At 44.5% G+C, this 12,951-nt stretch overlaps 1 protein-coding gene across 3 annotated transcripts in view; it reads left to right on the forward strand.

Annotated features, from left to right (window-relative positions):
- The first annotated feature begins 855 nt into the window (after window positions 1-855).
- LOC109901286 (neuronal membrane glycoprotein M6-a) overlaps window positions 856-12,951 on the forward strand; it is a 73,238-nt gene continuing 61,142 nt past the window's right edge. The window contains exons 1-2 of one of the 3 annotated variants that reach the window (XM_031837840.1): window positions 856-1,046; window positions 1,561-1,720. In XM_031837840.1, the coding sequence (XP_031693700.1) occupies window positions 1,717-1,720 (4 nt within the window). In that variant the 5' untranslated portion in view covers window positions 856-1,046; window positions 1,561-1,716. Of the gene's footprint in view, window positions 1,047-1,223; window positions 1,721-12,951 lie in introns of those variants that run through there. The other 2 variants (XM_031837839.1, XM_031837843.1) reach the window with 2 other exon arrangements.

The raw sequence follows: 12,951 nt of genomic DNA on the forward strand, positions 1-12,951 counted from the left end.
ATGTTTTGAAAATGGTTTAAACTGCCTTAATTCTGCAGGACCCCAGGTAGAGTATGCTGCTTTGGGAGCAGCTAATGGGGATCCGTAATACATACAAAATACAATACAAAATGTTTTGAAGTCAGTTTAATATTACTCCCAAGTGGCGCAGCGGTCTATGGCACTGCATCTCAGTGCTAGAAGCATCACTACAGACACTCTGGTTTGAATCCAGGCTGTATCACAATCGGCCGTGATTAGGAGTCGGCACAATTGGCCCAGTTTCGTCCAGGTTTGGTGGGTATAGGCCGTCATTGTAAATAAGAATTTGTTCTTAACTGACTTGCCTAGTTAAATAAAGGTTCAACTCATTTTTAAAAATACATTAAATATTTTGTCTCAAATTTCGACCTTACTAAGAACCAACCACACGGACAATCAGCAGACTATGTTTATTCAACATTCATGACAGATGAGGGAGTTTTAGTTTTTTATTCTATGTAGCCTAAATGTGCATACCGTTAATGGAAAGCTTCACCATAGTCAATGGAAAGAATCACCACATTCGGGACAAGCCTAGGCCTAGCCTGATTAACCAGGCTGTAATACACAAATATTTGGTATACAGCCTGAGACATCAGGGTTGTGTGCTTAAATTGTGTAAATGTTCCTTACAAGCCAGAATGTTGAATAAAATTACATTTAAACGTCTCTACTGGTTGTATGTGATGTTTCACCTGCTGCTCGAAAATAGAGACAAAATAGAGTAGTTTTATTACTCCAACTTTCAGTAGCTGGTCTGTATATCGGTTTGTACTTCCGGTTTTTATTTTCAATACTGATACAATTTGCAAACAAACACTTACACAATATGTCCGAGCCTAACCAAAGCACAGACCAAATGGCGAATACGTCCAGCTGATTGCGAGGAAACATCCTTTGGTTGACTACATCGCCTGCAATGTGTCAACAGATTTAATGTACAAACGATGGAACCTACCAGCGCTGGAAAAAGTCAAACAAACAACACTTTCAACCGCCAAAAGGACCAATAGCATATACAACGTGTAAAGTAACCTCAAATATATTTTCATTTAACATTCTCTCTCCCCCTTGCAGAGACTATTACAGCGGCTCTCCGTAGAGAATCTTACAGTAACCTTTTTCACACTGATGTCATGGAGTAACCACGGTAACATCTAATGTTTAAGCAAGCCGAGGCCTACCTCCTACCTGTTTATAACGCAATAGGCTACAACCCAAGCTAGGGTACCCCAAGTGTTTTATTGGTTTTATTGACCATCTAAATTCACAACTTTGTGGTGTCTAATGTAAAAATATAGGGGTTTATCGAAGTTTTGAAATGTAGGCATATTCAATCATCACAGTTTGAATTGATGACTTGAATTTAACGTAGCCATACATGCAGACAACCCATGCTCTGTGTGCTTTTTCTTTGTTAAAATGAACCAGGGATTTAGCTTCGGACAGACCACACAATACTGTACTTTTGTCCGTTTTCTTTACTCATTAATTCGGTCGGACAAAACACCATTGATTCCTCCGGATTTTCCCCTCTAGAACTCTGCGCTTGCCAGTTCAGCCGCTCGATTGATTACTGTTACGTCTGTGCATTGCGACCCACATTGGACTGGACTGCTGTATCTCGAGAGTTGCTACTGAGGTCTACAACCTGGCAACTTTATTCACCACCATAGTGAAGAGAAATAGCTTGAGATGGGTAAGTGAAATACAATTTGTTTTCTTATTGTTTATGATTTACTGGCGACTTGTTGATGCTACTTCCGAACAAGGATAACGGAACGTGGGTTTGGGTGCTGCGGTGATTGACACTTCCTGACACTGGATGAACGATGTTACAACAGAGCGTTTGAATTGCTGATTCGGAAAATGTTTAAATCATATTGCTAGTGCATACATTTTAGAAAGAGGAATGCAATGTTCCCGCATGTGGAATAAAGGTGTTTAAATGATCTATTAAATAAACGTAAACATGTTTAGAACTAAATTCCTGCGAGGGATGGGTAGCCCGTGTCCAGCCTTTATCAATCAGAATTAGAATTTGATTTGATACAAGCAACAGTTTCTTTGTCTTGTGGGAGCCTTCTGTAACAGTATCTATTGAGTAGCCTTGAATAAGAATGAATGGCTTGAACTCAGTAGCTTTCCTGGGAAAGGAATGTGTACACTGTGCATGGAAGGGATATAACTAAAGTGCTTTCAATTGAGTTGCGTTGCCAGGCGCCTTCAACCCAGTAATGAAATGGTATTGAACACATGCAAAAACACGCACACACTGTCCCCCGTACACACACACACACACACACACACACACACACACACACACACACACACACACACACACACACACACACACACACACACACACACACACACACACACACACACACACACACACACACACACACACACACACACACACACTGTCCCCCCATATACACACATTTCCTCAAAACATGTTGTTTTATTACCATGCCCTTTTATTTACCATCCTGCTAATATGCTGTTAAGTAGTCCAGTATGAAGCTCGTAATCACATCATGCTGCTTGTCTGTTTGCTAGATATGAGGAAGTGACAGAAGCTACGGTGAGATGTTTAATGCAATTACAACTCACCAGGCACGGGATTTACAGCTACAATCTGGGAATTGGTTCAATGGTATATTCATTATTTTTCCAGCCACATCCCTCAGCTGTAGAGCAAAACAAGTGGCAGGGCTGCCATTTTACTGAAAAACTGCTTTTACGACTGCTCATAATGACTGGATACATTTTATACTGGTTTATACCAATGTTGTGTGGATGTCTAAAGATGCAAAGTCCAATAGAAAACAAAGCAATGTACAGAATATCAAGAGCTTTGCCTCGATTTCAATTGAACGTGAAAAGGTAACGCAAATGAAAGGTAATCATAAAGAATAGACTTCAAAGTACGTTTGTGTGTCAGATTCTCCTTTGTTCCAATGATGTCAACCCAATGTTTAAATTCCCCCCTGAAGGACAGGGCCGGCTGCTATTTTCTTTGGTCCCCCCCCCTCTATCTGTCTCTCTCTCTGTCTCTCTGTCTCTCTCTCTGTCTCCCTGTCTCTCTCTCTCTCTCTCTCTCTCTCTCTGTCTCCCTTTCTTTCTCTCTCTCTCTCTCTCTCTCTCTCTCTCTCTCTCTCTCTCTCTCTCTCTCTCTCTTGCTGCCTCTTTCTGTCTCTCTTTCTGTCTCTCTCTCTCTCTGTCTCCCTGTCTCTCTCTCTCTCTCTCTCTCTCTCTCTCTCTCTCTTTCTCTTTCTCTCTCTCTCTCTCTTTCTCTTTCTCTCTCTCTCTTTCTCTCTCTCTCTCTCTCTCTCTCTCTCTTTCTCTTTCTCTTTCTCTCTCTCTCTTTCTCTCTCTCTCTCTCTCTCTCTCTCTCTCTCTCTCTCTGTCTCTGTCTCTGTCTCTCTCTCTCTGTCTCTCTCTCTGTGTCTCTCGCTGCCATGTCAATTTGCTACTGATGGAACACAAACAGATGTGAGGAGAGGAAAGAACTGTAGAGCTGCCAGGAAAAACTCATCTTGAATGAGGGGAAGTGGCCTTGAGCCTCACCTGGCCCCTTGAGGAGAGTGTTTGTCACAGGTTCAAAGTAGTTTCTAATTGGTTTGTCTTTGTAGGCCTTGGTCAAAGGTGCTCATCAATCTAGAGAATGAAGGAAAGAAACAATCTGGATTATGTCATCTGTTGTTGTCTATGGTTGGTCTTTTATAAGGATATGTTTTTTCATGGATATTTGACACAGAGCAATTTTAGTGGAGTATACTGGCAGAGATATGCACCCTGAGAACGACTGCCATTTCATTGTTTGGAGTGTTTATAACCCGAGCAGCAAATTCCCCATGGTGTATTACGTCTGATGAAATCTCATAGAGAAAAGACAGACAGACAGACAGACAGACAGACAGACAGACAGACAGACAGACAGACAGACAGACAGACAGACAGACAGACAGACAGACAGACACAGACAGACAGACAGACACAGACAGACACAGACAGACAGACATTTTTACTGTGTAACGGCCATTCATTCTTTCAATCATTCTTTTTTGCATCATCCCTCCATTATGCATCCAGCAAATCACATGAGTGCTAAATGATGGTATTATGCAGTTGTTCTGTGCCCCCTCCAAACATTCTCCTCTTTCTGTGGGGCCTTTTGATAATCTTCACAAGCGTTGCAGTGTTTGTGGAACAATTTCACTTCATGTCCTTTGACTCCCTGCTCCAGCTGAGAACCGGGAGAGTTTGCTAATGTGAATAGCTCTGTCTGTCTGTCTGTCTGTCTGTCTGTCTGTCTGTCTGTCTGTCTGTCTGTCTGTCTGTCTGTCTGTCTGTCTGTCTGTCTGTCTGTCTGTCTGTCTGTCTGTCTGTCTGTCTGTCTGTCTGTCTGTCTGTCTGTCTGTCTGTCTGTCTGTCTGTCTGTCTGTCTGTCTGTCTGTCTGTCTGTCTGTCTGTCTGTCTGTCTGTCTGTCTGTCTGTCTGTCTGTCTGTCTGTCTGTCTTTTCTCTGTGAGATTTCATCTGTTGCATCCCAGGCTTTGCTGGGTCTGGGCCTGACCCCACGGGTTGGACACAGACACGGAGACAGACACTGACAGAGACACAGACATATGCACGGCTGCACTCACATGTGCACACTCCTGGGGTCTCTAGGCGGGAACTCTTGCCACTTTTGCAGCCTTAGATCAAGTGTCATCAGATGGCATGAGAGTATGAGGCCCACAAACAGACCCCATCTCGCCATGCCAATAACATGTCTGCCTATCTCATTCCATCTGGCCAATAAGTCACCAATATGCCAATTTGCTAAATATGCCAATATGCTAAAACGCCCATGACGCAGCTGTTCAGCCTCTACATTGGTGAACATTAGTCAGATGGTGTACAGACGTTACTGTGTGAAGAGTATGCAGTGACAGAGATTTGGACACTAATTAGAATACAGTTGCAGAGTTGTGATTTTTCTATTCTACCTGAACCTGAGAAGTTTATCCGCTCCCTTACACCCTCAGCGAGGACAGATTACCCAGTGTGTGTGTGTGTGTGTGTGTGTGTGTGTGTGTGGCATGCACACACTACTGTGGAGGAGAATGATTTATTATGATACAACAGCACTGTCAGCATTAGGCTGTATGGAATTGCAATCATTGGCAGAGACCCCAGGCTAGAATCCCCCATTGTTCCAAACTCCTATCTCCTTAATCGAAGTTCTCTGTGTGTGTGTGTGTGTGTGTTTGAAAAGAGGTCATTTTACTTTCCTGTATGGAATGACAAAAGCTCAAATCTCAATAACAGACAATCTACCCACGGCAGCAGGCGGTGCTGGCCAAGTTTTGATGTGCGGCCCATCCTGGCGCCAGCTTCCGTGTTTCTCTTCTTTCTCATCCTCCCGTCGGACTCAACGGGGGTTGGATTTCCAAGCAGCAGTAAATAGTGAGCAAGCACTTGTATGTCTTGGGGGGGGGGTGAGTCATTGAGCCACCCACCTACTCCTGCTCTCCTGTTCTGTGTCTCTGCTTTCGATTTGGATGGAGTTACGGGTTGTGAACTGTTCCTAGATCAGATTTGGCCAGAGAGAGAGCCTGACATGCAAAACTCCCTTCCACCACCACTAACTCACTTCTCCAGATGCTCCGAGACACTGAACCAGTGAGAAGTCTCCTCTCTAAGTCACAGGGACTATCTAGTAGTGTATACCCCCCCTAGCAAGGTCTGACTGGCTGCTTTCTACTCTCCTTAGATGACCCTTTCCATCATAGGTTCATATTCTGACCAATTGTCTGTCGTTTCTCTCCTTCTCTATCGTAAAGACCTTTCTGCTGTTGATTCCCCACAGGCCAAATCAAATCAACGTGTATTGGTCACGTACACAGTTTGGCAGATGTTATAGCGGGTGCAGAGAAATGCTTAAGTTACTAGCTCCTAACAATGCAGTAATATGTCAAACAATTATCTTCACAAAACATTACCAAATAGCCAGTGTGTGAGCCACCGTTTTTTCCTGGTGAGGCTTTAGCAGAAAGTAGGCTCTCCTCCAGCTGACCAGGGGCCCAAAGGTGTTTGATCTAAAGTCCAGACCCTCTCGTTCTCTGTCTTTGAGTCACATGGTTCTTCATCGTTGTTGGCTCCACTGTCTTGGTGCTATTACATGGTGAGCTAGGCTGCTCTCTGTTCCTGTTTATTCCCTCAGGTGTTACTGTAAAAGAGGAACACATTGTGTTGTTCATATCTGTAGTGCATCAGTGTACTGTAGTGAACACCCGAGTGTACACTTGTTGAGTGCCCTTGAGTGTAGCAGACCAGCTAAGTGTGTTTAGTACAGTAGCTATGTCCTGCCACCAAAAGCGTTGTGGCTCTAGCAAGTGCACTACACTGTTGCCAAGGCTCTCAGAACTCTCAGTGTCCAAACTCAATCCCCTCTGGAATGGAATTCAGTTCCCTTATGACACAATCGCCCTTTGACCTCCCGCATTCACCACACATTGGGTACTTCAAGAAGAAGAAGAAACCTTCTCTGCAGGAGAATGTGTGCTGAGCTGGGACGGGCTGGCATTAGATGTAGACCGAGTCAGACAGACAGGGGGAGAGGAGGGAGGTAGACTGTGTTAAAGTTCAGGCGGGCTATGGGGAAAACTTTATGGTCTCTGTATTGTACATTTCAACAGCCTCAGCCCGCATTTTTTGTATATTGTGCAAAGTTACAACACACACAGACACACACACACACACACACACACACACACACACACACACACACACACACACACACACACACACACACACACACACACACACACACACACACACACACACACACACACACACACACATATTATGGGATTGAGTTGCTCTTTAGATCTGTTAGTCTACTGTAATGAAAAAGAGGTACCGTGATCCAAGGTTTAGACAGCCTCGTCCGTTCTCATCCCTTCAATATTACTTGAAGGAAGGGGACACATACTGTGTGTGTGTGTGTGTGTATGTGTGTGTGTGTGTGTGTGTGTGCGTGCGTGTACAGTGGTGGGTACAGGTAGAGGAGAACCATAACCTTCAGACCTCCCACAGAGCTTCAACAGGGAGCATTCTGGGTAATCATAGCATGCTTACATAACATTTTAGGACTAATCTAAATAAGACATGAAGTCCTCATACGCGTTGTGCTGGAAAAGGGGATGGAAACTGTTGTTATGAGTTAGAATTTCTTCTCCATATATCACAATACATTAAGTACTATATGTAAAAAGTCAAACATTTCTGAGAAGGTAGTGTTTTGTTGTCAGATTAACTGCGAGTCTCTTTCTGCGCGAAAACATCGACAGTAAAACTCACAAATGATGCTAATCCTTCTTTTACAGATTTATGTACTGTGATTTGATCAAATAAGAATTGGGCAGGACATGTATTCTTCTTCTGTTGATCCTTCTCTCATTCGCTCTGTTTTCTATTCCTTCCTTCCATTCACCTCTTAATGGAGTTGCTCTCAACAGGCCTATATTGATTCCTGCAGTCTATTGTAGCGTAGCTTCGGACTCTCTCTGACTGCCTTGTATGCTTATTATGAGCCTGGTACTTAGACACATGCAGGGCATGCTCAGTGTGTTCCACGGCAGTTTACCATAGACCTAACATGGAGATATGCCTGTTTGAGTGTTTCAGAAATATGTATAGAAATCAGGTTGATTCTAACAGGTGTTTTGTGCATATTCTTCTTCACCGGCAGACAATGCATTTCTACCAGAGTACGTTGCCATGGTTACTGAGTAATACCAAGCCGAGAGTCTGTGATCAGCTAATTCCTTTAGTCCTTTTCTTCCTCCTTCTGTTCACCACCATCTAATGACTTGGCTAAGCAGTGTGTGTGTGTGTGTGTGTGTGTGTGTGTGTGTGTGTGTGTGTGTGTGTGTGTGTGTGTGTGTGTGTGTGTGTGTGTGTGTGTGTGTGTGTGTGTGTGTACACATGACATCCACATGAGGACACTCTTAATCAGGCCTACTCTTTTGATTTCTCTCTCTCATATGCACACACACACACACACACACACACACACACACACACACACACACACACACACACACACACACACACACACACACACACACACACACACACACACACACACACACACACACACACACACACACAAACAGTACATGACCATATTCTAACACAGTGGTCATAATTCACATCAGAGCTTCTACTAAAGGCACAGAAAGAGCATTCCCAATGTCACTGAGGCATGGTGGCTATATGTGAGGAGAGGTGAGGAGAGGAGAGGAAAATATAGGAGTAGAGAGGAGAGGATTCCCTCACTGATATAGCTCTGCCCCTTCCCCACTCTGTCCTCTTCTCCTCCTATAATTTTGCAGTATAACTGTTATCCAGGTCATGGGTGGGACAAGTCAAGTCAAGTCAACCACAGCCTGCAGCGTCAAGTCAACCACAGCCTGCAGCCATAGCACTCTTTACACATACTACACAAAACACCATCCTTCTCCGATACACAAAATCTCCCAACACAGCCCAAACGTCATTTAATATAATATTATTGAATGTCCCTGAGAAATGCCAAAGTAACTACCATGTATGTGTATTAAATGTGGAGGCAAGAGGCAGTGCATCACACATGAGAAGCTTGTGCCTGTATGTATGTCCCAGTCCCAAATGGCACCCTATTCCATTTATAGTGCACATCTTTTGACCAGGACCCATAGGGCACTATATAGGGAATAGTATAGGGAATAGTGTGCAATTTGGGTCTGTGTCATAACCATGACATCAGACTGTGATATGAGCTCCCGTCCTCCTGCCACCCCTCCATCCCATCCTCCGTCTTCGTTGTTTCACTCCTCCATCCCTCCATCCTCCATCTTTGTTGTTTCGCTCCTCCATCCCTCCATCCTCCATCTTCGTTGTTTCGCTCCTCCATCCCGCCATCCTCCATCTTCGTTGTTTCGCTCCTCCATCCCTCCATCCTCCATCTTCGTTGTTTCGCTCCTCCATCCCGCCATCCTCCATCTTCGTTGTTTCGCTCCTCCATCCCTCCATCCTCCATCTTCGTTGTTTCGCTCCTCCATCCCTTCATCCTCCATCTTCGTTGTTTCGCTCCTCCATCCCGCCATCCTCCATCTTCGTTGTTTTGCTCCTCCATCCCTCCATCCTCGTTGTTTCACTCTTTCTTCCTCTTCCACTCCTCTCATCTCGTAGCTGTTGTAGTGCAAGGCTCAGGTACTGTATTGAACCCAGACATAGACAACACAGATTTAGACATTGGGCTTGCTTCAATCGAAGCAGGTAACATATTTTATTGTGGTGTGAAAATACAGGGCAACAATCTCAACGTAATACATCACATTACTTCAACATGCTAATTCACGTAGCGAAAATGACATTCACTCCACAGAATCCCCAGTCCCTGGTTGCAATACATTAGAGTCATAAATACACATCTTTCCCTCTCGTGGTACATATGCCCACCTAGTCACTCATCAGCTCCCTTTCTGTCTCTGAAAGCATTAGTGCCTCTCTCACCACCTTGATGGCTTCCTCTTAGTAGCTATATTTTCACACACACACACACACACACACACACACACACACACACACACACACACACACACACACACACACACACACACACACACACACACACACACACACACACACACACTGCTCTTTCCTTGTAGAAATGGGCCATTATGTGTTTGAAGCGTTATAATGTCCCCGAGACACATTTCCATCCATTTCCGACATAATAACTTTTCGGACTGAAGGAGGGCCAAACTGCTAGTGCTGCTCGAGGTGTTTCAGTTACTGACCAGCACACAGTCACCTTAGGCTGTTGAAGGGTTCCACCAACTTGAGGTCAGAGTTGACCTTCTAAAAGGTTAGCTCATTTCCAATATATAGAGATTTGAAGGAAATGAACAGCAGAAGAGGAAGCGCTTAGCCTATGTGTCTGGTACAGCGGATGCTGAGAGCAAACAGTCACGTGCCGTTGCCTCGGCGATACCAGACCTACCAGACCTACAGCGGCCTAGCGATGATGGAGCTGTTACTGAGCAGGTTGGTTTCAAAACAACCCAGATGTTGCTGGCTCACACCTGACGTCACCGCGCTCCACTATCTTCAGCGTCACAAGGCAAACATTACTTTGCATAAAAGATGCATGGCCATTTCTCCCAACTCCCCTGATAAAAATGGGTAATTATGCTTTAAAGGCACAATCCTGAGTTTTATCAGGGCAGAATCAGGTTCAGGGGAGAAACAGCTTTCAGTAGATACATCGTCTAAAGTGGATTGCCTACTGTAGGCTTAAAATAATAGGATAGGTCAGGTGAGACTGAATGATTGATGTGGTTGGGGTTATTACATTATCATAACACGCTTCATTTATTTATTTCATATATTTATTTATTGAAATATTCATGACACACACACACACACACACGCACGCACGCACGCACGCACGCACGCACACACACACACACACACACACACACACACACACACACACACACACACACACACACACACACACACACACACACACACACACACACACACACACACACACACTATGCTGTATATATCCCTATAGATGTCCTTTTCAACAGGGCCGTTTAGAAGACAAGGATGCTACTCAGTCTTTTGACAGTGTAAAGAGAATGGGAACAGAGAGGCGAAGGGAGGAGGGTTAAATATTTGTGAATTAAGAAAACAAGTGAATGAATTTTTAATCCTGTTTTCGGAGAGCTATTTTAAACATCAAGGGAATCCTTGGGCGCCGCAATGCATGCATGCTCTGACTGGTTGGGGAAAAAATTGCACAATGAGGGTGAGATGGAGCGAGGGAAAGGAGGAGAGGAGAAGGAGTGAGAGAGAGAAGAGATAAGGAGGGGAGGAGAGGAGGAGTTTTCTACTTCTGTGCAGTCATCTTAAAAGATGTAATGGAATTATTCCCGGACCCGGAATAAGGGATGATAAGGAATCCTTTAAGTACTGTACAATGGACAATGAATTATAGCAGCCAAGAGAATGCCATCAGACATTGTTAAAATCACGTTACCAGACTCATGTTGTCATCGTTATTGTCAGTGGCACTTAATGGCAGACTGAGTTTAATTCACCTGAGGGAAGATTGCATTATGTTATATTGACTGGCAGATAAATAGATTACCCCTCTTTGGCTTTACTGCAAAATCCAGTTTGGTATTGATAGTAGTTTATTACATCTTTACTAACCCAATGGTGGACAACTTGTGGTTCAGAATGGCTTCAATTTCTCCAACTGCCACTGAGAATATGATGAGATATGAGAGGTGAGTCTGGCTATCTAGAAATCGTCTTTGCGTTGGTGTGACAATTATGACGCCTGCACACAGCAGAGCAGAGCGATCATTCATTTCAAGACGTCCCTTTTTTCTTTCACAATTCCCGTGGAAGTCACTGAAAGATAGAGGTTATTCACTTCTCAAACCAGGAAGTGGGTCTCCCGGTCGCCGTGGTCGCCGTCTACCGTGGCGACCGAACTCGAGCCGACCAGCATGTACACATACCAAGAGAATCTGTCTTGGATTGTTGTTTGGTGTTTTGTGTCCCGTGGATGTGACCTCAGAGCTGTGTCTGAGAGCTTTAGAGTGTCGAGGCCATTCACTGACATGACCTTTCATCTCTCCTTCTCTCCTTCTGTCTTTCTCTACCTCTTATCTTCCTCCCACGCTATCTGCCTGTCACTTTTTTTCTCTTGTCTGCTGACTCTCTCTCTCTCTCTCTCTCCCTCTCTCGCTCTCGCACTCTCGCTCTCTCTCTCGCTCTCTCTCTCTCTCTCTCTCGCTCTCTCTCTCGCTCTTGCTCTCTCGCTCTCTCTCTCCCTCTCTCTCTCTCACTCTCACTCTCTCTCACTCTCTCTCTCTCTCTGTCTCTCTCGCTCTCTCTCTCTCTCTCTCTCCTTTTCCCTGCTCTCTATCTATTCCCTTAGTCCTATCTCTCTTCCTATGCCTTTTTGAAACACCAGTTGTCCTCTCTTCTTTGGACATGCTGTTTTGAAGCCAGTTGGCGGTCGGTATGACTTTCAGCTATTCCACTGTACTGAGAAAGACCTGCTGGACGCTGCAAGCACAGGTATACACATGCACGCGTGTGTAAACACACACACACACACACATTGTTAATACATAGGCTACATTGATCTCTTCCTAGCCAGGGTTCACAAAGAAAAGCTTTAACAGCATATCGTCACGATTACTAAAGAAGCGACTGCAGAGCCTAACTCTCCATGGCCGCCTTAAAACAGATTCCTGTCCAGCTCCTTCTCACGTCCTACTCAAACCGGGATGTAACCACTGTAGTCTTTGTCACTGTTAATAATGGTGTGATGACTGACTATTGCAAAATCATATTCTAGATTCTGACTTACAGCAGTGAGTGGATACGTAACAAGCTGCATTGGTCCCAGTACTTTGGACAATTCGCCATTTCGTAGGTGTTTGGAATTTCGGAAGGGGAGGGGACATTAGGCCTGTAACTTGCAGAGAGAGAGAGAGGGTGGAGCTCTTCGTTCCGGGTCACGTATGGACCCAGAATTTATTCCAGCATCTGACCAATTACGCAAGACTTTAGTAAGCAGTAAGCAGGAAGCAGTGGGCAAAAGCCCTATCGCCCCCTCCGTCACTGAGTGAAGCAACACTTCACAAGTAGCACACACACACACTAGTCAATCAGCTGTCTCATCATCTTCTACATCGTCTGCTGACAAAAATGACAGCTCGTCTTCTCATCAAGTCGGTCAATAGACAGGATCATATGTAACACATGACTTGGATGTTTCATCTTCCTCTATATTATTCACTATCAGCCGTGTACACACACACACACACACACACACACACACACACACACACACACACAC

The sequence above is a fragment of the Oncorhynchus kisutch genome, linkage group LG12 (genome assembly GCF_002021735.2).
Source record: "Oncorhynchus kisutch isolate 150728-3 linkage group LG12, Okis_V2, whole genome shotgun sequence".
NCBI lineage: Eukaryota > Metazoa > Chordata > Actinopteri > Salmoniformes > Salmonidae > Oncorhynchus > Oncorhynchus kisutch.